At 44.7% G+C, this 24,409-nt stretch overlaps 1 protein-coding gene across 3 annotated transcripts in view; it reads left to right on the top strand.

The window, feature by feature from the left end:
- Window positions 1–24,409, top strand: part of DOK5 (docking protein 5) — a 232,362-nt gene that overhangs the window by 112,734 nt on the left and 95,219 nt on the right. Inside the window, exon 1 of one of the 3 annotated variants that reach the window (XM_024559408.4) lies at window positions 1,339–1,756. The exons of 1 other annotated variant lie outside the window; for it this stretch is intronic. In XM_024559408.4, coding sequence (XP_024415176.1) covers window positions 1,691–1,756 — 66 coding nt within the window. In that variant the 5' untranslated portion in view covers window positions 1,339–1,690. Of the gene's footprint in view, window positions 1–1,338; window positions 1,757–1,825; window positions 1,930–24,409 lie in introns of those variants that run through there. One more of the 3 variants, XM_053926003.2, reaches the window with a different exon arrangement.

The raw sequence follows: 24,409 nt of genomic DNA, 5'->3' as shown, positions 1-24,409 counted from the left end.
AAGAGTGCTCCCTGACAGGGCACTTGCTCTTTGCTTGTCCTGATTTAGTCTCAGTTCTCCTATGACACATTCTTGGGTCTTTCTCTTCTTTAATTGATACCCGTGAAACCCAAGGTGACTAAATTTCGTGTTCCCGGTGAGACAAGAGCCACATAATCTTGGAGTTGAAAGGCCTTCGGGGGCCAGCAGGTGAAACAGGTCCATTAAATACATGAATTTCCATCTTAATAGCTCCGACCAAAGGTCACCCAGCCTTGGTTTGGTCACCTCCAGGTAACACGAATTGTCGTATTTTGGATGCTGTGTTTACTTCTGTGGCTAGTGCAATGATTAGAGAGCTCTTCCTCAGAAACCAGCTAGGAACCCCCTTCCCCCGTGACACCTGCTCTTCAGAAGGGGTGTGGGACAACGTCTCCTCCTTTCAGTCCTAGCCCTGAGGGACTGGGGCAAATCTCTTCCTTCTTCTGAGCTTCAGTGTCTGCAAAATGTGGATCATAGTATCTACCTCATTATTCCTTTAACAGAATTAGCACACTGCCCAGCACGCTGGTGCCCCATAAATATTATCGGTTATCACCAACCCAAGGAAGGTAGTACAATCAGGTGAGTGCAAAGTCTGGTCCCCCTTTAATTTATTCTGTAGACAGTGTCCCATAATGGTTATAAGGGTGAGCTCTATTGCCAGGCTCTGGAGGCATAAATATGGATCTGGTATTTATTCACACTAAGGTGGGGGGGAAGGTACAGGGGAATTTAAAGGTGCCAGGTACTAAGAATTTATGGAGTGCCTGCTCTGGGCCAGCCTTTGGGGGTACATGTAAACCCAGGCTTAGCCCCTGGAAACTTAGGTTCGGTTGGGAAAGAGAGGCTCAGACAATAAAAATGTGGCAAATGGTATCACCGAGGACTAGGTGCAGGATGCCCAGGAAACCCGAGGGAGCGTGCAGCTCAAGCCAAGACAATATCCCTGCCCTCATATGCCAAGGTCAAGGCAAACCATGGCAACACCACCTCCCCAGATAAATACACCACAGAGGTAAAAATCAGCCCTTCTCAGCGAAGAGACGGGGCTGAAGGCAGAGGTGGGGTAGGCAGCGGCTGGGAAAAAGTGAAATTTCCTCTCCTTCTAAAATAAGCCACCGGCGCAAGCAGAAAGGGAGCTTTACACCGGCAGGGGCACCGGGGGAGCACGCTGGAGGTCCAATCCCTTGGGGAGGTGGGCCGGGCCAGGTGGGTGGGGGACCCTGGGAGAGCACATTCAAGTGTGTCAGCCACTGGGTGGCCACTTCTAATGCAAGGACCTGCTCAGCTCCTCCTCTTCGACCCCCCTTCCTCCTCCTCCTCCTCCTCTTCCTGGGCCCGGGAGGAGGCAGGGCTGGATCCCTGGGCAGCCGCCGCTCCTCCTCCCGGCAGGCTGGCTGATGAGTCAGCTGACGCCGGCGCTCCAGCCTCGCCTCGGCGCTGCGCTCTCTGCGCTCCCCCAAAGTGGCTGCAAGCCTCCCACTTCCAGGGTTGGGGGGACAGGCAAAGTGATGTGCGCCTTCTGAAGCCTTGCGGAGCCGCAGCGGAAGCAGCTTCACCTCTTCAACTTTCTCCCCGCCCCCACGCCTTCTCTTGACCCTGCCCTCCACCCTCCCCAAAGCCACTTAGGGTGCGTGCGCTCGGGTGAGGGGGTCACCTGCTGACCGGGATGGCTTCCAATTTTAATGACATAGTGAAACAAGGGTACGTGAGGATCCGGAGCAGGCGGCTAGGGGTGAGTACGAATCCTCTCTCTCTGTTCGCTGGTTCAATTGTCTTCCTCCTTAGCCAGCATCTCCGGAGAGAGGAAGAAGATCTTGGGCCGCGCGCTGGTGAATTGGAATTGCGCGGTGGCTCTCTCCACCGGAATCCACACCTCCGGGGGCTCCCCTGTAAGGCCAGGTCTAGGTATGTCATGCGTCTATCTTTATCTCTCGGATGACTTGGCTGTCTGATGGTGGCCGCGTGTTTGGCTCCAGTAGCCACGGGAGCCCATCTACTCGAAATAAATATTTCTCGGTAGCCATGGGAGTTAGAGCTGAGAACCCGGTCGCGGAGCCTGCCAGATGCCCCCCGGTGCCCGTCTTCCCACTTGCCGCCAACTTAACTTTTCCAGGGGATGGATCAGCTGGCTGAGAAAGAGGGCAGACCCCCTCGGTGTGAACAAGGTCAGGGACCCTCTGCCCCCAGGGAGGTTTCAGCCCCATGAAAGGTCTCTTTGGACTTTGGGTCCTGGACAGTGACCCGCCTCTGCCCCAGGTATTGGGAGAGGCGGCGTGGGTAGCCCCTGGCAAGGCCAACTGGGGGTAGACGCTCAAATCTGAATTTTCGCCCGTCCTTAGTCGGGGCGGTGGATTTCTGCTGCTGGAATACACACTGGAACTCACTGAGAGATTGTTTAGGGAGGGACAGAGTCCCTGGCACGGGCAAGTGGTTCCCTAAATCTGTGCTAAAGGAAAGAATGAATGAATCTGAAGGTACCCGTAGGGGACAGATGATGGCACAGGGGTGGCTTCTGTCAAAACCGCCCCCCCCCCCTGCTTTCCCCCTTTGCTCATCACCCATGGCATTTCAGGCAGCAGGCATTCTGCTGCTCTTTGTGCTTGAGGGAGGGTGAAGGGATTCTTGAGGGAGGGGGAGGACCCTGGAATGATTTCTTAAAAAAAAAAATTCCAAACTGCCTCATTTCTCTTTGCCTTGTGTCCGGTGTTGTTGCTGTCTTTGTTTACTGCATGCATTTGGGCAGAGGTGGGGGAGGAAAGTTACTTTAGTCATGTCTGAGATGACCATGAACGTCAGTGGTGATGTGGAGCAACCCCACGCGGGTGGGGAGGGGGATAGTGCTGTCTTTCTCTACAGACATGTCCTGGCACCTTTGTCTCATTCGGTCTTTGGACTTGCTTTGTGTGCCAGGTAATTTTACTGAAAATCAAATAGAAATTTTACAGTGGTAAACAGCTAAGGAGGAAAACCTGGTGATGGGAAACATCTGTAATTATTAAAAACTCCTGCCTGGTTTGTTTTGGTCCCTCCCCTCCCTCTCTCTCCCTCCCTCTTTCTTTTCTTCTTTCTTTTCTTTCTTCCTTCCTCCCTCTCTCCCTCTTTCCTTCCTTCCTTCCTTCCTTCCTTCCTTCCTTCCTTCCTGTGGTTTCTTTCTTTCTTTCTTTCTTTCTTTCTTTCTTTCTTTCTTTCTTTCTTTCTTTCTTTCTTTCTTTCTTTCTTTCTTTTCCTGCTGATTACCATATTTTAGCAACTATGTTCTCTGATTATTGTGACTAATTATATAATTAGGGAGAAATGTAGCAAACTAATCAATCCCTATCAGCCCTGTCTAGGTTTCCTTGATTTCAGTTTTTGCTTTGCAAATGTTCTCGTCACCAGAATCAACTGTGGTTGGGGCACTGAACTGAAAGACTGTCGTGCAGAGGACAAGAATTACTAGGACCTTTATTTCTGATAACCTGAGGGCAAGCCAGAGTGTTACAACAGTAAAGGCAGCATTAAAAAAACACCATTCTAATTTTTTACTTACTCCATCGTATCAATTGAGGAAATTGTTAAGAGGCATCCATTCTGTGTTAGGGAGCATTCCAATAGGGAGAGGACATGCATTATTAATGCACAAAATGTGAATTATTCATAAGGATGGGAGTTTATGCCAAATTGTGACACATGGTGATGTATTTGAAAGACTAGTTACCATAACTTTCTAGCTTATGGTAATTGAGATTATTTTTCCATGCCCCTACAGCTGACACAATATAGTCCTATGTATGTGCCAATGTTTATGGACAGATCTTTGAGACAGAAGGAAAGGCAAGATAGTTTGCATTCATTTTCTATTTTACTGTGTTTTGGATGCCAGCAAGCAGTACATTTTCCCAGGATTTGTTCATTTTGTCTGTGTTCACACTCAGATTGATTTTAGAATATCTGCTGGATGATGGGTACTGCTCGTGGAGAGAAAGGGTCAAAAATATAATCAAAGAAATCTGGTCTTCTTTGTTGACGTGGGTTTCATCATCAGTTAATTTTTTTAAAGGTTCGCATGATGCAATTTGTTTACATACACCATGGAGGCTGATTGTATCGTTGTCAGCGAACAGTGCAAACTGGAGTTTTGAATGGAGACTGCCAGTGAAGGGGAACACTGCTTCGGGGTCAGCACAGGGACCCTCTGTCCAAAGTGAGATGTGGGAATGGTGTTCCTCCAGCCTGCAGGTGGCCTGGGACAGCGTGCCACAGGTGTAAGTCTCAGAGATAGGTAGGGCACAGTGTCTGGTGCCCAGTAAGTGCTCATTGAACTAGGCTTTGAATTACAGAGCAAATGGGTGACTTTGCAATTCATAAGCCTCTTTAGGAACTAATGTGACATAATGGTTTTATTAATGGAATCCAGACAAGTGTCTGTGGCTTAGAACCATGTTTGGGAGGGTTTATAATTAAACAAGAAAACAACATTTTGTGGCAAGCAGCTGCTGTGCTGAGATTTGGAAAAAGAGAAGAGTGTGAATTCTGTTTCTGTGACTTGTTAGCTTGATGACCCTTGACCTTTCTTGGCCTCAGTTTTCAAATCTGTACAATGAACAGAGTTATGTTGGGAGCATTAAATCAGATAACACCTGTGAAAATGCAATGAAAACATACAGCATTGATTCTGATTGTATCATTTCTTTAGTGTAATCAGAGATGAGTTCGAATCAGTGGAAGAATAGAGGGATTATTGATTCCTGTATTTTTATATTTTGAAGTGTTTAATGTTTATGCAGCTGGAGACATTCTCATTGGATGAAGCTTTTACAAATTATATACAATGAAGTGATTTTGTTGTAACGGGAGAGGAAACATTCTAAGACCATCCCCATTCAGATGGGTGGTGGGTGAGCGCTCACCTTTAGTTGAGCTCCTGAACAGTTTACATGATTAAGGAATCAAATACGTATTGACTTTTTTCTTTAAACACATAAAAGCTTAACGACATTCATCTCCTGTAACTCAAAAGTCTATCTTCACATCTTCATTCTCCAGCTTACTCCTCACTGGTTTGTGGAAGTCTCAGGCTGCGCCCTGGTACAGGGTTCATTCAGGAATGTCCATGTTACTATTTGGGGGGCAGTGGGATGGGAAGGGGAGCAGCTGTCACAATTACTTGGTTAATCCACAAATGGACCTAAAAACTTATCCCAAGATGGTGGTGAGTCAGGCAATGTGCACACCATTAACCCGGCAGGGTGTGTGGCTTACATGGCGCATTTTAACCGTCCTCACTTGGCTTCTTCCTTTGCAACAGAGAGAATGTCCCAGTCGATAATTGCTAAGGCTTGTCCACACTCCAAACCTCAGAGTTGAAACTCAGACTTTTTATCTGCGTGCAGTCCCTCCCCTCGACGGCTCGCCTGTTAGTGGCGTCTCTGTGACCTCCTCTGCCAAGGACCAGGTCTCCTGTCTGGCCCCGCGCCCCCCGGGATGTCTAACTGATGCCTCACACTTAAGGCTTCCTAACCCTGGATTGTTTATCCAGCATCTCCCAGAGTCTGCATCTCAGCCACTAGAGGTCCCAACGTTTCAGTTGCCCCGATAAAAATCAAGCCAGCCAGCCAGCCAAACTCCCTGCCATTTCTCTCTCCTCCCCTGTTCTCTCACTCCCAAACCATCCATCAGGAGGTTTTGTGGGTTCTGTCTCTGAAATACACTAGAATCTGACTCTCTCTCCTACATTCCCTGTTACCACCCTGGGCCAAGCGCCGTCACCCCTCCCGGTAATAGCGCAACGACCTCCCAACCTGTCTCCCCGGCTGCCCAAGCCACCCCGTGTCTTCCCATTCAGTTCCGAGTAAAAGATTTACAGGGGGCTCCGAGGTCCTGTGGTAACGCGGGCCCTTTTCTATTGCTGTTCCTTGGGCTGGGAAAGGTGTCTCCAGCTGTCTCCTCCTGGCTCCCTCCCTCACCTCCTTCAGACTCTCCTCCAATGCCACCTTCTCGGTGAAGCCTTCCAGACACCCTATTTTATATCTCCCCCCTCCCCTTATATCCCTTTCTTTTTTTCTCTCTAGACTTATCACCCCCACGTATCTGTATGTTTTACTTGTTGATTGCCTGTATCCCCCAAATAGCCTGTGAGGCTCCGACAAGGCTGGGAATTTTCTATCTTTTATTTATATTAGAGCTGAACCCTCACACACAGAGCAGGCGCATGGTGAAAAGGAAGGAATGCATGAAACCATCACCACGGACTAGTTCCAAAGCATATTCTCTGACATGAGACTGTGTTAAAATCTCAATTCAGCAACCGGTCATGTGACTTTTGATGAGTTATTTAACATATTTGTAAGCCTTAGTCTTTGGTAAAAATAGGGAGACTCAGAGTACCCACTTCACAGATAACATTTGTAGAAGGGCTTACCACAGTGCTAGATACAGTGGAAACCCAATTAATGTTTATTGCTGCTCTCACTCTTCACTGCCCCCGCGCTCGGAGAGGAGGAGGGCGCATAGGTGGCGACTATTTCCGCTGCTCCTCCTGCACTAGCTCCATCCTCAAAGAACTTCCTAGGAAAACAAACTTAATATACGTGAAATAATTAAAGGACAAGTGCAAATATGGCTCAGCACAGATGTTAGGTGCAGGAATATTTGCCGTGGGAAGATTTCGCGTGATCCCTGTAGATAAATGGCAAAGGCATCAAGACCAGACAACAATCATCTCCATTGGTTTTGCTCTGAGTGAGCTCATTAGACTAGGAGGTTATCTCTGTTCACTTGCTAGGGGTAGGGGGCGCTGTTCTTTCTCGGTGGCAAAGAACAGATTTGAAGAGTTGGTCAGTAAATGGCCAGCTATTGGACGATGCATTTTTTTACCCTTCGTTTCTCTGTTTCACTCATCAAAGAGGCTTTACGATTTCATTCAGGGTTTTTGGATTTAGAGGTGGCCAGGATACCACGAGAAAGCTATAGTCATCACATCATAGAAAATCATAGAAATAGAATAATTTCATCATATACTATCAGTACATAAGCACGTGTACACACTCATGCACACACACACACAACCATTCAGTGAGATATATCAACTGTGGTTTTTCTTCCTTAAGAGAAAGAGACTTTGGGGGTAACTTTGCCAGTCGTGAGATTTATGGTCCGGTAGACTGAGTGTAGAGGCCTAAGTCAAGACTGCGCAGTATTTTGGCCCACTGTGAATCAGCTGCACCAGTTTTGTCGTGAGAAGTGCTTTCCAGCTGGTATTTCAGTCGTCTTCATTCAGCGGTCCATGTGGATGGCATGATTAATTATGCATAAAGTCAGCCTTTAATCATCATCCCCAAAACCGATTTAAGCAAAGAATGGCCAATTTAGGGACTGTGTGTGTAGACATAAACCAAATTACTGATGTGACGATTTTCCTCACAACTGCCAATGTGTTTTTTATTGTGTTCATTAGATGACTAGAAATGTTTATCTTCAAGCAGTTTGGCAATTTTTGTTGGGGAGTCATTATCTTTGGTATTTTAAGAATTTAGTTCTCATTTGGGATATATTTGCTTTCATTTTATCACTCACCAAATATTTATTGAGTGCCTACTAGTGTGAGGCTTGTGATAAATCACCCTAAATAAGACTGGTATGGTCAACATCCTCAAGGAAATAACAGTCTAATTTTGGACTTGTTAACTGGAGATGAATGTATTTGCTACAGTTTAGGGTGAACTAGTCTTAGGAACAGGTCACATCGTCACACGGACTGTGTCTGCAGGTCTCTCCCTGTTCTGTGTTTGTGGACTGAGGAAAGGCAACTTTGATTTTCCTCTTCCTCTAGGACGTTGATTCCAGTTGGGTGGAAATAAACCTTTGGCAATTCTAAGCCAGGAAGAGCTTCTGATGCCTCCCCTCTGCCAGCCCCTGTTTCTGAGAATTTCAAAATGAAATTGTGAGTTTAGAACTGCCACAGACATATGCGGATGTCAAAGTTAAACTAGCTTCCTGCTACAATGCCGACGGCTACATTTTGGATGAGTATCCAGAAGCTGAATTTGGCGGAGCGGGTTGGGGACTGTTTTTTCTTTTACTAGTGTTCTCTGCCTCTGTTCGTGCCCTGGATCCCAGAGAACGTAAATGTGAGCTGTGAGTTTTATGTTCCTGAGAGGAGTCCCTTAAATGGACTCCAGGGAGAGGATGCAGGTGATTTTCCTCAGGCGACACTTCATAGTTTTTATCAGCTTCTTACGGAGCTCTGGGCTTCCCTGCTGAGGCCCTCTCACTGCTCACGCGCTACATCGTCCAAAAGGCTAGGGACCACTGTCTCATTTTTGAAAATTAGGTTTAAAAAAATGTTAGATAATAATGCAGTTGTAAGAAGTAACACAACGAGATATTTCATGTCCTTTACCCAGTGTCCTGCAGGGGGGACATCTTTCCCGCCTGCGTAGCATGTCATCCCAGCCAGGAGGCTGACTTCGCTCCAGGCAGACGCAGAACAGTCCTCGCCACCGTGTCCTTCCTCGTGCCCTCTTAGAGTTGCTCCTCCTGCCTTCCCTCCCACAGCCCTAAATCCCTGACAACTGGTACTGTTTTTCATTTCTACAGTTCTGTCATTTCAAGGATGTTGGGTAAGTAGAACCATACAGTACGTAATGTTTGGGACTTGGTGTTTCATCCCCGCTCCCGAACCGTCATGGTTCCAGCAGTCCATTCCTTTTTAATTGCTACGTAGTATTCCACATTGTGGACATACCATAATTTGCTGAGCCATTCATCTGTTGGAAGACATTTGGGGTGGTTTCCAGTTTGCAGCTGTTATGAGTAAAGCTGATATAAACGTTGTGTACAGGTGTCTGTGTGAGTATAAGTGTTCAGGACTCGGTCAGAGGCCACCTGCAAGAAGGTGATAGGGGCTTGGGTCCGACCACAGAGTCAGCAGAGCAGCTGTCCTCCCACCAGTAGAACCACAGGGCTAGGAATGATTTCAACCTCGGAAATATGCAGGCAGGTTAAGGGGAAATCCTTAGGATGGTGCTTGAGCAGTCGCTCTGAAGGTGGTCCTTTTGGTGACCTTTGCTCGTTATAATAGTAAAAGACACACCCCTGGGTGGAGGCCTAAAGTACTAATGAGACATGTGTAGTGGCTCCACTACACTTGTGCCAGCTGGTGCCAGCCTGTCCAAGGAGGGACCCGGACCATGAACCAGGGAACAGGACTCATGCAGCACCCTATAAGTGCAGCCCCCGCAGAGGCTCAGGAGCCGAAGCCACATTTGCTGTGTGTGCTTTCCCTCAATGGTCAAGCTGTGGTCTCTGCCCGCCAAAGCTTTAGAATCCTTTTCCGTTCCAACTGTCATCTCCTCCGTGATTTCTCTCTGTGGTTTCAACAAGACCCTCCCTTTGGTCAGGGAGACCTCTGGGTAAATGCCCAGGAGAGCAGTTGATGGATTATGTTGGTAGTTGCTTGTTTAGTTTTTTAAGAGACTATCACACTGTTTTCCACAGTGGAAATTGTTGTCGCACTCACACTTGCAGCGTGTGAGTGGGCCGGTTTCTCCGCATCCTTGTCAGACTTTGATGTCACTGGCTTTTGGTGTTGTCCCTGTTTTTTTCTTTTAGATATTCTGATGTGTGTGTATTGATGTCTCCTTGTGGTGTTATCTGCATGTCGCTCGTGGGTAGTGACATTGAGCATCTTTCACAGGCTTATTTGCCACTTGTATTTACATTTTGGTCAAGTGTCTATTCATGTTCTTTGCCCATTTTCTTTTGGATTGCTTGTTTTTTAACTGTTGAATTTTGAGAGTCTTTTAAAACATATATTCTGCATATTAATCTTTTTCAGACTTATGGGTCTTATGAAAAAAAATATCCCATGTATTCAATACCATCCTCTTAAGGGACTTCCATCCAATATCACAATAGGTGTTTATGTCACTTCCCAGCCCCCAAACTCCAAACTTATCTCAAATTTGCCTAAACCTTTATCTTATCTTCCCTTCATTCCTTTACACAATGAATGCTTCAGTAGTTAATAGAAAGAGAAATTACCCTGTCTTATGAATGGATGCACTGAAATAAATTAAAACACTGATTTCAATTCACAGCCTTTACTTAAGTTTCACTGTTTATGAGAGCAATTAAATTCTTAAAATGCATTTAATTATCTTAATGCCACACATTAACTCAATACAAGAAATTTATTTAGAACACCTTTAAGAAATCATATCTTGTGAATCCCCTAGCAAAATTGACTCTTCATATGAACAATTTCTTCCAGTTGCCAGGTTTTTATCTGCCAACATGCAGATATTTTGGCTCATTTGCAAAAGAACCACATTTGAGCCTGGGTTATAGTTCACCAACAGTGGCCCCAAATCTAGATGTTATGAAACTGGTCTGGTCTTCAGCACTTTAATTCAGATGCAAAGTGTGGTGTGAAGCAAGATCTGAGAGGTACCTTTCTCTGGAGAGGTTGCCGCTGGACTGTCCCAGCTTTTAGCTCAGAGGTCTTCATCCTCTGACTCTGTCTTCTCTCTGATTTTTCTCCTGGCTGGTGGATTCCTTTTGTATCCCGATTTGAGCCTTTACTTCCTGCTTCAAAATGACCTGTCCTGACCATCACACCTAAGGTCTTCCCCTTACACCCCTCTGGAACACCGTTCTAATACCACAGTACACGTGGGACCTTTTAAATTAATTTTCTTATTTTTGTGCCAGATATTTTTCTTCTTAGTCTTTTTGTTGTTGTTGTTGTTATTTTTTCTCCCACCAGGATGCTAAGTTCTGTGAAATGGAAGACCTTGGCTAGCCTGTTCACTGATGTATCCCAGCTTTTAGCTCATGGTTAAGTGATCAGTATTTGCTGATTGAATGAATGAGTACTTTTGCTGCAGGTCAGAATAACAGAAGGGGATAGTCCAAAGCAAGAAGACAATAGAAAACTGTGTTTAAGTCCAGCTGATTTTGTTGTAGATTCTATTCCCGAGTGGCAGAATGTTCTAGAATTTCTCATTGGTATGTAACCTGCAAATTCACTATCAGGGAATACAGCAATTAATGCTGGAGGTTTTGATTGACCTCCTTAAAATTAAATTTTATTTGATGCCTTTGGGAATAAGTAACATGTACACTTGGTACAACATTTGCAGGTTCACAGTTTACACATTGAACGATAAGATTTCGGTTCATCTTTGTCCACAGGGACCGCCTAGTTTCATTCCCCAGAAGCGACACTGTGAATGATGTCCTCCAGAAATTAGCCTATGAACCAAAAGTTTTGTGTGTGAGTGTGTGTATGAGTGCGCGTGTGCAGGGTGTAAAATTACATCCTCTTCTGTCCCGTGGTTTTCTTATTTAGCAACGTACTGTGCTTTTCAATGATAAGATTCAGTGTATGGATAGACCTGACATCATATAATTAATCGCTTGTTTATTCATTCTCTCGTCTTTCCTTTTCTATTATTAAATATGTGCATGAACTATTTTTATGCCCGTTTTACAGATCCCAAAACGGAGTCACCTAGTATTTTTGTCCAAGTCACACAGCTGGGACGTGGCCGAACCTGAATTTGAATTCGAGCTGCCTCTCTTTTGTGCAACACCTGGGTCATTCTTTTCTGTTCCCCTTTACTGACCACTTGTCCTCTCACGGGGCCGGTGAGCCTCTTGCTGAATAAATCCCCGGAAGTGGGATCATCTCCACCCAGCGCCTCGGAGAACGCCTGCATCCTCTTGTCTTGGAAACATGAGCTTTGAGAGCTGGTTAAGGTCTTGCTAACCTAACAAACAAGAAATGGACCCTTTGTGTATAGATTTCCTCATGTGTGAGACTGAGTTCTTGGCTACTTTATAATTAGAATCTTTTCAGTTTGCAGTCTTTTCTTTATTCTTTTTTGAGAATGATATTTGCTCAACTTAAAAAGTAGTTCTTAAGGATTCAGAAACTCCTAAAAGGTTATTTACTTTCTTAAAAAAATACTTTGCTTGGAAATGCTATGTAGAAATCTTTGATCTAGAAGATATGATATATCCTATGTTAACTGTGACTGTTATTTTTTTCCTAAAAATAAAATTATAATATTGAAAATTTGATCAACATATATTGGGTAAAAAAAAAAAGATATGTATTTGACACAAATAAATACATGCTGACTAATGTAGCCCAACCAGTAATTTTATTAGCTTGGCCAGTTGTACAATGCTGCAAGTCGGTGTAGCTGGGAGAGGAAAATATCAATCTTTTAACTGCTGGCTAGATGCAGTTCCTGAATATCCCACTTCGGTTACTCCTAGGTATTAAGAACCGCGAGGCCTTGCTCAGTTTGGAGTCTTGAGCCTCTCTTTTCCTTACTCCGTAAGCGTCAGCCTCTCTTGCTCTTTTCTGGTCCTCACAGGACACCCGCTTTTTCATTCACACCCTTTGCGCTCGATTCTCCCCTTCATCTGTAACGCTCTTCTGTGACTGGCTGTCAGCTTAGTTACTGGCTCAAAGGTCGCCTCCCCAGACTTTGACCACCCTGGTACAGGTGGCTTCCCTCAGGTATTCTCTGTCTCGTCACCCTTTTTGTTTCATTCAAACTCATTCCTCACAACTGTAATGGTTCTTGAAATTCTTTCATTCTTTATTTTTTTTCCTACTTGCCTCTGATCATTAAGAGGGTAATATCCTTTTCTGTTTTTGTTGGTGGTGGTGTTCACAGCTGAATTCTCTTCAGTGGCTAGAATGGTGCCTGGGCACATAGTCGTGCTCAATAAACATTTAAGTAGATGAATGAAACCTCAAGATAACATGTTGCATATGAAAGTATGAGTGTGGCACTAACCCTAGCATACATACCGTGTGTGTACATACTCAGAAATCCCAAGAAAGGCCAAGAGTTTGGTGGAATTCCTTTGTGTGGTTTTTGTTGGTCGCCCTCTGCATTATCCCCACTGCAGTCCTTGGGCCGGGCCAAACATGTGGGCGAGAGAAACCTGGCTGGAATGAGAAGGGCCTGATTGTTCCCCGGGCCTGTGCTGGCCATCTGCTGTGACCAGAGCATGTCCCTGAACCTCTCATACCTCAGCTTCTGTGGTGGCAGAGTGGAGTTGGAAATGTCTGACCTCCCTCTCTCACCACCTGGCCGCCTCCAAGCCCGCCGTGTGACTGTGGATGTGAGAAGCTGGCCAAGCACACAAAATAGTCTCTTTAGTCCCAGGTTGGTCTCCTCTGTGCCCCACCATTGGCCTCCAGAGTGGCAAATGGCAGAGAAAACTTTGGATTCCACTCTGATGCTGTGACTTGTGACAGACCCCCAAACAAGAACAGATGGCTTTTTAGATTCATTACTTTGGATTTCAAAAGGCAGAATTGAATTTCTAGGGAAAAAAAGAAACCAGACAACAAAAAAAGGCCCACTCTACCTACAACAAAACATGGCTACACACACACACACACACACACACAGATACCCCGGTTCTTTTTAATAAGTTCTTTGTATTACATGCATGTGGTGAAGAAATTTAAAAATCCAAAAATCAAACAAAAAAAGGGTGCGATGAAGAGGAAATTTCCCTCCTACCTCTGACTTGTCTTACTTCCCAGGCATAGCCATTCAAGCAGATTCTTGTGTATTTGTGTAGAGATGTTTATGCATAAGTATACAGAAAAGTGTGTGTGTACAAGAGAGAGACCGGCCTTTTGGGGTGTTCTCCTGCCTCTGTTTCTTGGTCCAGTCCCCCACTTCCAAATCTGTTCTGTGTAGAGCAAATTGATCATCTCAAAACTCAAACCCAATCCTATCCTCCCTCTTCTTTAAAACTCCCTAATGTCTTCCCCTTCCACATGAATATTCTGCAGTGTCTTCAGGACACTCTGTGATCTAGACCCCGCCACCTCTCATGCCACCCAGATCATTGTTGGAACCAATGAACTGCCAAATCAGTGTGCCAGTCACCGTACCCACTAGTCAGTGCTCAAGCCAGCGTGCTCCCTGTAGTCCCTCTGGTGGCCCAGCTCTTCCCTTTGTCACTGCCTTTCCACGTGCCTTTTTGTGGATGAGAAGAGTCTTCCTCTTCCTTCTGCGTCCTTCTCATCCAGCAAATCCCAGCTGGGTTGTCACTGTCCCAGAGATGCTTCCTCGACACCAACCCCTTGTAAAGGTGGGAGAAGCTACGTGTCACATGTAGACTCTTGAATTTAAATTAATTAAGTTGAAATAGAATACAAACAGTTCAGTTCCTCAGTTACACTGGCCATATTCCCAGCACTCAATAGCCACATTGCATTAGTAGCTGCCATTTTGGGCGGCATCCATATAGACTTTTTCCGGCATTAGAGAGAATTCTGTTGGATCGTACTGCCCCGTATTTCTTTATAACACTCATGGCTGTTTTAAATGATATGTTTTGAGAGTAAAGTTTTGATGATTTTGCCCTCCCCCTAGTCTGTGAGCTCCACCAGGACTCAGGTTGTTCTTGTCTTGCTTTGTGCTCTTCCCATATAGTGGGAGATCAATAACTCTTTGTTGAATGAATGAATGAATTCCTCCCAGCTCTTACCTTCATTATTGTGCCTCACTGATCAGTAGACCTTCTGGGAAAGGAGGGCTGAATGGCCCATGCTTACCCTCGCCCCCAACAACATTCCACTTAGACACCTGAGCAGAACCCTAATTTTGCCCCCATCATCATCCGGGATTATGTAACCTTTCCTGTGGACTTGACCCTTCAGCATCCATTGCCTCACTGTGGAAAGGTTGACTGGAGTTGGACTAGACCGTATGGTGGGCATTGGAGCCTCCCAGGTCTCCTCCCTGCTATTCCAGGCCTGCAGCCTCCCTCCCTCCCCCCAGCCAGAGTGCCAGGGGTGGGGTAGGTCTATTGACATCTTGCAGCTGAGCCCTCTGCTGCTGCTGAGGAAAGCTATCTGGCTAAAGCCTAGCCCCATCCTCTGGCACAGCCTGCCCACAGTAACTGCCCAGTATGGGACAACTCTGCAGGCGTCCAAGGTCCTGCGTGGGGGTTGGGGAGCCTCAGAGGGCAATGTGGAGAGTGTCTTACAGCTGACCTGTCTCCGGCACTCCACCCTAGGTGTTGCGACCCACATTTCCCCACTAAACTCACTGAATGCAAGCCTCCTTCTTAGAATCCACTCCCTGGGAAATTCAACTCGCAACAACCTGATTTGTAATTGCAAATCTGTGGCCTTTGCCTTTTGCAGAAAGAGGGTTTTTTTTTTTTTGCTTGATTGTCAGCTCTGGTTTCCCCTGTATTTTACCCAGTGTCCTCAAAACGAAAATGGTTCTTTAGTTTAATTTTCATAAAATGGAATTTGGGCGGCTTATTTCATTTACTATGTTGTCAAAATGCCACCGTCTCTTCAATAGATACATCTCGTGACAGAATTAAGGAAACACCTCAACTGGTTCGTGTTATTGAATTTGTAGTTGGTGAATTATTAGTATCAACCATGTTTTTCTCCAAGTAAACAGTTGGCAAGATTTATGTGCATATCACTTTAGCTGTTTTGGCTTGAAAGGCCCGATGACAAGTTCTTTCCCCCCAGGTACCTGTTCACACTGACCATGGCAGGACTGTGGGATAGCTTGTTACAGCCAGAGGGAAAAGCAAGATGCCGTGGATTTGATTCCACTTTAATCTTGAACGGGGCACCGGGCCAGCAAGTACCCCACTCACTGAAGAGAGACAATTTGTTTCTTCCTAGAACTGTTGATTTCAGTGGGCGGCTGCGAATTTCTGGGGAATACTTGTAAAAATAAATGGAGTTACAGAAGGTACAGTGATTGGTAGGTGTTTTGAGAATGAGTAAAAATTTAGAAAGAAGTACATTTCCCCAGGCTGCTGGACTACGTTTTAATGAGATTGACAGTTTTATACATGGGACTGAAAACGTTCTTTATCGTACAGAAATACATTTCTAAAGTCCAACCCATTGGAGAGAGATGGACACAGGATAAAGTGATGAAGTGTGTAGGAAGGAGATTGGATATTTTTCTGTTTTTTAACTTTGAAACTTATTTTTCAGAGATAGGTAAAGTTGAATATGTCAAAGATGAAAAAATCCTTCTGTTAGACTAATTATTCTAATATTAATTCATATAATGGGTCAGCTTTCTCAGGTTAAGGTCATTCATTCCAGGGAATTTGTAATTATGATTTGAGATGGGCATTAGGCATATTGAATTAGAAATTAGCCACTTTTCATTTTATCTTTTAAAGATGCCAATTGAGCAAAGAATTGGCATATACGTGGGAGAAATGACTAACAAGGAGAATGTAAAGGTTATTAAAACCATTTCTTGCTATCCTTTGACCTAGGAAGGCATGTAAGTGAAGATTGTATTGAGTGTAAAGGGTAACATATAAAAAGAATAACATCCATTCAAGTTTTGAAAGCAGGAAAAAAAGAGAAAATAGTGTCAGAATCAATAAATCCAGTGATTAGAGATTTGGTATAGTTCGTCTGACCCCTGTATTAACTGATGGGGAAACTGAGGCCAAGAGAGATGTGACGATTCCTCCAAGGCTCTCGCCCCCTAGATGTTACGTTTTAAGTTGTGACGTGGACAGCCTGCTGACTAAGAGCATGAGCCGCTGCGAGAGGTGGCAGGCAGATCTTTCTAGCTGTTGACACTCTGTGATTTTGGAGAAGTCACTTAGCCCCTCCTAATGTGTTTTCTCAGTGAAGCGGGTGTCAATAATTACGGATGGGGTGTCAGAGGGATGGAGTGCAAATTAAATAAAATAATTGGCGGTGGATTTCGTAGCCTCTAGGCGACTTCTGCATTTGGAGCCCTGGGCTGGTTGTTCGCCTGGATTCTTAAGCGAACAAGCCACCAGGAGGAACAAAGGAACCCTGTGAGCAAACACCGCAAACCTAAGTGCAGGGGAGCCGCCTCATGGGTAGCCTGGGCCACCCATGTGTGTAAAGAGTCGTGCATTTGAAGAGCGTACTGGTATTGCATTCTTTGACTGCGTCCAAACTTGTAATTTCGGCGTTGGTAAAGGGCAGCTTTGAAAGGGAGGAGCGGAAGTTGAAAGGCGCTACCGTCTGTTTTGAGGTGAAAAATCCCGCCCCGCCCCCCCATGGCTGGGAAGCCTTCGGCTTTGCTCTTGCCTGTGTCACTTCGCTGCTCTATCTTCTCAGAGTGGTCCTGATGTATTGTGAAGTGTGAAGAAAGCAAGTGACACCAAGAAGACGGGTTTTGGCATAAATGAGTGCGTGTCTATATTTCTGAATGGGTACAGAAAAGTGCAAATGAGGAAGGTTGCCGGTAGTAACTATTGTAAAATCACTGCTTTCTTCTAAGAAGTGGGATTGATGGAGGTGAGGTGTGGGGTCATTTGCTTTTTTATGCTTTTGTACATATCTATTTATCTATCTGTGTATTTGTTTTACAATGAGCATTCATATATTTTATAAAACAAAAACAAAAATATGACCCTAATTGGCTAGAGAGTAAGAACAGCAGTTGGGAGATAAAAATGGAAAATCCATTCCCCGTATGATAAGGGATATGCTCATACATCACCTCATCCTGAAAAACACGGTCCAACCACATCACCGATCTTTTCCCCTGTGTATCTGTCGGGGATTAGGAGAGCATCAGGTCACGTGCCTCCATATGTAAACTGTTCGTCCATTCGTCATTTCACCTTTGTAGCAGAGGTAGCTAGGCACATGACCTGTGCATCTTAGCAAAATTATGCTGCTTTCTCAAAAACATTGTCAGACATCCTCGCAGTTAGAATGAAATACACTTTCCCCGAGTGACCATTATTGACATTGTTTTAATGAAGAACATCAAGAGCTCAGGATGTCAGCCACACGTCTCTCCCTCCCTGTCGTAAATTAGAGGATGGAATGGTCTTTTTACAAATCATATTATGTTTATCAAGGAAGCAGCAGCAGCCCAGCTTGTCAAGAGAGGAAGATGGGTTGTGGATTGATATGCCCAAATAGTTAAATGTTTCAGTAATGAGAGATGGCGGTCAGACTGAGCAAATGACAGAGGGAGGTTGGGTCAGATTTTCAGAGCAAATCAAGCTAGTTTTTTTGTGTCCCTTTGCAATTGCTGGTGTTTGCTCTGATGGGGCAAAAATCACATTAAATGTTTCAGGGTCACTGTCCTAGTGAACTATATAAACTGTACAATCAACCTTTTTTGCGTAGGACAATTACATAAAGCAGGGAGGAAGAGGTCATGTCTCTTGAAGCCGGTTTTATAAAGGTTTGTCTGCAAAAGCTAGCATTTTGACAGGTTCCAGCTCTTCAGCTACATGAGGATTTTTCCGTGGAAGTGTAAAGCCATCTGTTGACCGTATCAGTGTGGTTGGCTGGGATGCGGAGGTGGAAATGTAGAAGGATTGACAGCCATTATCTGGGCTCTGTGAATCAGTACCCTGAGCCTGGATGAACCATAGTAGGGCATTTAATAGCTGGTGCCATTAGGCAAAGCACTATATACCGTATTTTTTGGACTATAAGATGCACCCCCCCCCAAATTTGGGAGGAAAATTAGGGGCGTCTTATAGTCCCAATGTAGCTTACCTGGCTCACTGGGGAGGGCAGGGTAGGGGGTGGAGGTGGAACAGGGTTTTTTTCCTCCTCTTAAACCTGGGTACATCTTATGGTCTGGTGTGTCTTATAGTCTGAAAGATATGGTACATCCAGAGGGGAATGAGTTACTACTAGTGACTCCATGTTATGGATAAAGCAAGTGAGAGTCAAAGCAGCGACGTGATTTGTCCAAGGCCTCATATTCAAGTGAGATGACCCTTGGGCACATCCAATTCATTCTTCATTGAACTCTTGGGGGCAACATTTAGTCCTTGGTTACTCCCTTTGGGGGGAGGGTAAGGATTCTTATAGGCCATCTCAGTTTTCTAAGTCATGTGTTATTAGTGTCATTTAAAGTTTCAGGAGCCTCAACAATTAAGGCTGAGCAGTTAGAAGATATCCAGAATCACAGAAATGGTAAAGGGCAGAGGAGAATTTGACCTCCTTTTGGTACCCACGTCCATGCTAGCTCTTGTACGCACACCAACGCTGATGCACACAGACCCAGAAGACTCCGCAGTGCAGGGAAGAGAGCATGTGTTGAATCAGGCACCACACAAGACTGCTTCTGGGGCGGTCTGCTTCTGCTGCAGTTACTATAGTCCTTTTGAGCCAACATCATGGAATGATGGCCAAGTGGGAGTAACCACTTACATTGTCTCTTTGGCCAATTTAAAAGGACCGACTACATTAGTAAAATTAAGACACAGAGAGATTAAATAGTTCACAAACAAGATACCCACGTCTGTTTCTGTGGCTAGCCACATCACCTGACTAAGTGGCCGTAGAGCATAACAGTTAAATCTGGGTTTGAATTCTGACTCGCCCCCTTACGATGTACCATCATTGCCCTTATTTTATGGACGAGAGAGTTGGGGTTTAGAGAAGATGTGTAATCTCCCCAAGACTGTGCAGCTACAAAGCGGAGGAGCTAAGGGTTCAGAGCTGTTCTCTGCTCTGTCTCGGTAATACTCATGCAGGTCCCCGAATCCAGTCCTTGTAATTTTAATGTTGGTAACAGGACTGACTGAATACCTTGAATTACAACAGTAGCATGGCCTCTTTTGATATTATCATAAGCTGCTTTATCGGATCGCCCGAAAATACCTTGAATTCCGACTGTAGGGTTGCCTTTCAGAAAACAGACTTGTAGAATAAAGCTAGGTTCAATAAATAGAATCTTTAGAATGATTTGAATAATGGAGATTACCTCATTCCATATAGTAAACTAAACTTGAACACTGGACCCAGAAAATAGCTAAGACCATATTGATGCTAATAATGTTTATTTTTAGTATATCTCTTTCCATTTTTTCCCCTACCTATCTAAAATTTCACATGCTTTCTACTACATATTTACTATGTCATATCTCGTGTTTAAAATGTATTGTGTTATATTGTAAACATTTTCTCAAATGGCTACAGAATTTTTAAAACCATAATTTTCTTGAAGTCTGTGATGCTCCACTGAGTAGGCACATAATTTACTTGACAGTTAAAACAACTCAGTTGTTTTTAATTTCAAATAACACTCCCGCTTATAACTTTGACAGTGTTTTGGACTGATCCCTAACAATGGATGTGATTATTATGCTGGAGAGTTTGAATATTTTTATGACCCTTGATATGCATCTTGAATTAACTTCCCTGAGGGCCATGACAATTTACAGCATTGTCATCCAGGTCTGCTGGGACAGAGACCAGTGTTCCAGATGAGAAGCTGGCCAGGCGCCACGGAGGAAGCCGAGTTCTATTTGTTTTGCAGCCCAGAGTTTGGCTTCAGCTCCCAAACTAAGTAATAAAACAAAGTTATACCTACAGTCTTCAGTGTATTTCAGCCCTTAGCATGAAGATATATACAGTATTTTGTGACTTCCATGATTTAGGCCCTCGGTAAATTCTTGAAATAATTTAGGAATTTCATTACAACCAGAGAAAATTAAATATGCTCTTCGCAGCGGTGAGTGGGGCTGTCTTCGGCACATTAATCAGTGCTGCCGGATGACCGCAACGAGCGTGTGGTTTCATTTGTTCCGGAAGGGGGAAGAGGACACGCGGTATCTGTTTCTGAATTTTGAGCAAATTTTAGTTCCTCGGGTAATGCTCTGCATGCAGTTGACTTGCTACGTGCTTACGAAGAGTGGAGAACCTTGAAATTTTTTTTGTGGCTTATGTCCTTTACTGATTATATTCACTCTGTTGATAAAGCCAGCTGTACCTACCTCGAAGCCGGGAAAGTTACTAAAGAGAGCGTGTGCCCCTTTAAGTAACTTCTGTCCTCTGGCTCTTAGTGGTATATGCAGAGCACTGTCAGACCACATTAGCCATTGGGACCTGCTTAGTAATCATTAAACCTGAGACCTAATTATTCTTGTAGTGTCAACTATTTTAGGCACTTCATTCGTTTGTGGGTTTTTGCATTCTGTGCACTCACTGTTCAGCCCCTTTTTTATTGGGTACTGGCTACTAACAGATAACCGATGAATCAAAATAAACCGGAAAATATGTTAATGATAAGTGCAGTCAATCAGTAATTTTATATTACTGTAATGTTTTTATGCTGATTGCAAAAGTTTTATAGGTATTCACATGGCTCAAAATTCAATAATAGTAAAATAGGGTGCACAGCAAAAATTCTCATTCCTCTTCCCAATGCCATCTAATGTTATTCAAGTACACTCAGCGTTACAGTTATTTATGTATTTCCCCTCTCTGTTTCAGGCATGTGCCGACATTACACATGTATGTATACAGATATGTTTACATGCATGTTATGTGTGTGCCCCATTTCCCCCACATATACTTTTTCTGCATTTAAAAAGCTTTTCATGTACAGTTGACTTTTGATACTCTTTTGTATTCATTCCGGGTGTACAGCATAGGGGTTAGACAGTCGTGTTTGCCCCGGTTTCCAGTGCCCACCTGGCACCGTACACAGTCATCGCACCTGCGTATACTTCTATGCAGTGACCCAAAGGAAGGGTGTGGAGCTGTGTGGACACGTGAGGAGTATTCCAGGCAGAACAAAAGGGGTGTGAACGGGCAAAAGGCCCAAGGCTGTGTGCATTAGGCGTGTGCAAGGACCAGCGAGGCCAGGGGCCCTGATGCACAGTGAACAGGGGGATTGAGGAGCAGCATTCGGTGGGGCCCCTGGTCACCACTGACCCCCCTGTGTGTGCGTGTAGTGCTTTGCCTGACATCTCTGGCTATTAACTATGCCGCTATTATTAGTCCGAACTCAGGGTACTGATTCACAGAGCCCAGATAATTGCTGTCGATCCTTCTACATTTCCACCTCTGCATCCCAGCCAACCACACTGATACGGTCAACAGATTGCTTTACTCTTCCACGGAAAAATCCTCACGTAGCTGAAGAGCTGGAACCTGTCAAAATGCTAGCTTTTGCAGACAAACCTTTATAAAACCAGCTTCAAGAGGCATGACCTCTCCCTCCCCGCATAGGACAACTATGTAATTGTCCTACGCAAAAAAGGTTGATTGTACAATTTATGCAGTTCACTAGGACCGTGACCCTGAAACATTTAATGTGATTTTGCCCCATCAGGTGAAACACTTGCAAAGTGACACAGAAAAGTGGCAGAGCACAAGTTACCAAGGTCAGTTGTAATCCCAAATTAGCTTGATTTGCTCTGAACATTTGCCCCAACTCTCTCCTTCCATTTGGTCAGTCTGACCGCCGTCTCTTAGAACAATGCCTGTTACATTGAGTCAATAGTCGTGTTCATCGTTATCGTTGCCGTTAGTGATATTACGGAGGACTGATTCTCTGTGTATATTCAATACCTACTATGTGCTAGCACTGGAGAAACAAAGGCAATGAGTTCTCGTTCCTGTGTTCGTTGTGCTGATCGGGAGACAGATGAACACTCACTCGTAGGTTTACTGTTTGTGTCCTGGTCGGGGACAATGCAGCACCCGAGAAGTCACACGGACTTTGCTAAGGTCCAAACCACAATTTCTATGAAATTAGTCACGTGCAGCTTACTTGATCTCTCTGTAAAAAACAGATGTTAACTTTTTAATAATTCATCCAAGTGCTCAGTTAACACATGCTCAGTGTGAAAGGTGCTATAAAATCACTCATTTGTTTCACTACTGTTGGTGGAGTATTCGCGCTGTGCCAGGAACTTGGTGGCATGGATGGCAGAGAGTGAATAAGACAGCGGAAGACCCCCTGCCTTCAGGGAGCTCCTGCAGGGCTGGGGCAGGGAGTCGACTGCAAATGAGTGAAAGTGCTAGGCGGAGCTAAGAATTCCATGGAGACTCTAGAGCCACTCTGGCCAATAGAAATACATTGTGGGCTGCACATGTGAGCCGTGTAAGCAATTGTAAATCTTGTGGAAGGCACATTAAAAAAATAAAATGAGATAGGTGAAATTAACAGTACGTAATCTATTTTATTTAATCCAACTTTTTATCATTTTAACATATGATACAAAAATTATTAATAAGACATGTTACATTCCTTTTTCTACTGAGTCTTCAAAAATGTGGCCTTTTGTTTACGACAGCACATTTCATTTTAGTCTGGTCACATTTCAAGGGCTCGAAAGCTGCTTGTGGACAATGGGCATTGCAAGTATAGAGTGACCAGGTGTCTGCTTTCCCTTGAGTGGTCAGGAAAAATGAGACTTTGTGACCAGAAGGCCCCAGCCATGCAGACTTGTGGGAAGCCTTTCTGTGTAAAAGACAGAACTGGGCGAACAGCCTAGGACAGCATGGGCTTCCTAGGACAAATCGACAAGGCCAGTGGGTCCAGATCCCAGAGAACCAAGAGGTAGTCCTATGAGGTTGGAGAGCTGCATGGGGCCAGGTCTTGTAGGAACTGAGAGTACATGACGAGGAGTGTGGGCGAATTCGAAGTATGTTGAGAATCAGTGGGGGGCGGGGATAACTGGGAAGTGATGAGAGCGGAGTGTTAAGAGGCAAGAATGGAAGCTGAAAGCCATTGGAGATACATCCAGTCCAGCTTTGGAAGGTCAAGGGTAGCCTGGAGAAGTGTGTTGTAAAGAGGATTTACCCAGGCAAAGTCGGGGGGAGCTGGGGTTGGAAGACACAGAGGGTGTTTTGTACCCATAGTCTTCACACTTCTCTGATTGCATAATTCATTTAATTGAGAAAAAGCCACTGCTAACACCTTTGTATATTGAATTATCCATTACACATGTGCTCTAGTATTAATCCATGTATTACAGTATTATATTTTAGTAAACCTGTTTTTTTATTTATTCCAGATGCACACAGAAGTAAATACAAGTTTTAACACACTTTTTTCCTTCACTTCACTGCATCTTATTTTGGAAGCGACTATTCTAGGCAGAGGGAATTACCTGGGCAGAGGTCAGAAGATAAAATAAACCAGGACTCACATGGGGAGGGGCAGTATCTCCACACGCCTGGAGGCTAGTGTGAGCAGGCAGGCTGGTGGGGCTGCGGTCCAGAGCTCTTTCTGGGGCTAGATCCTAAGAGCTTATAGGCTGCGGGAAGGATTTTGGTCTATTTCTCTAAGTGATGGGAAGCCATCGGTGGGTTTTAAGGTAGAGAGGGCATCCAGCATTTCGGAAAGCACTTTGACGTCAATGTCTCATCCTATTTGTCTTCAGTGTGCACGAAGCAAGTACAGACGACAGGGTTTGAAGCAAGGTGCTTACAGGAGCATTTATAATTGGCTAGAAGGTTCTTCTTACCCTCCTCTCTACTTTCTCTTGTTAAATTCTGTAAGTTGAAAACTCCTGCGGGTGAAGACCGTAGCTTTGATCACAGAGAGAAATTGCATTCCAGGACACCCTGCACACCAGCTCACCCTGACCCCTACCTCCAATGCTGCAG

This window comes from Desmodus rotundus, chromosome 6 (assembly GCF_022682495.2).
Source record: "Desmodus rotundus isolate HL8 chromosome 6, HLdesRot8A.1, whole genome shotgun sequence".
Classification (NCBI taxonomy): domain Eukaryota; kingdom Metazoa; phylum Chordata; class Mammalia; order Chiroptera; family Phyllostomidae; genus Desmodus; species Desmodus rotundus.
The sequence above is the reverse complement of the archived record's forward strand: the minus strand, read 5'-3'. Positions and strand labels throughout refer to the sequence as shown.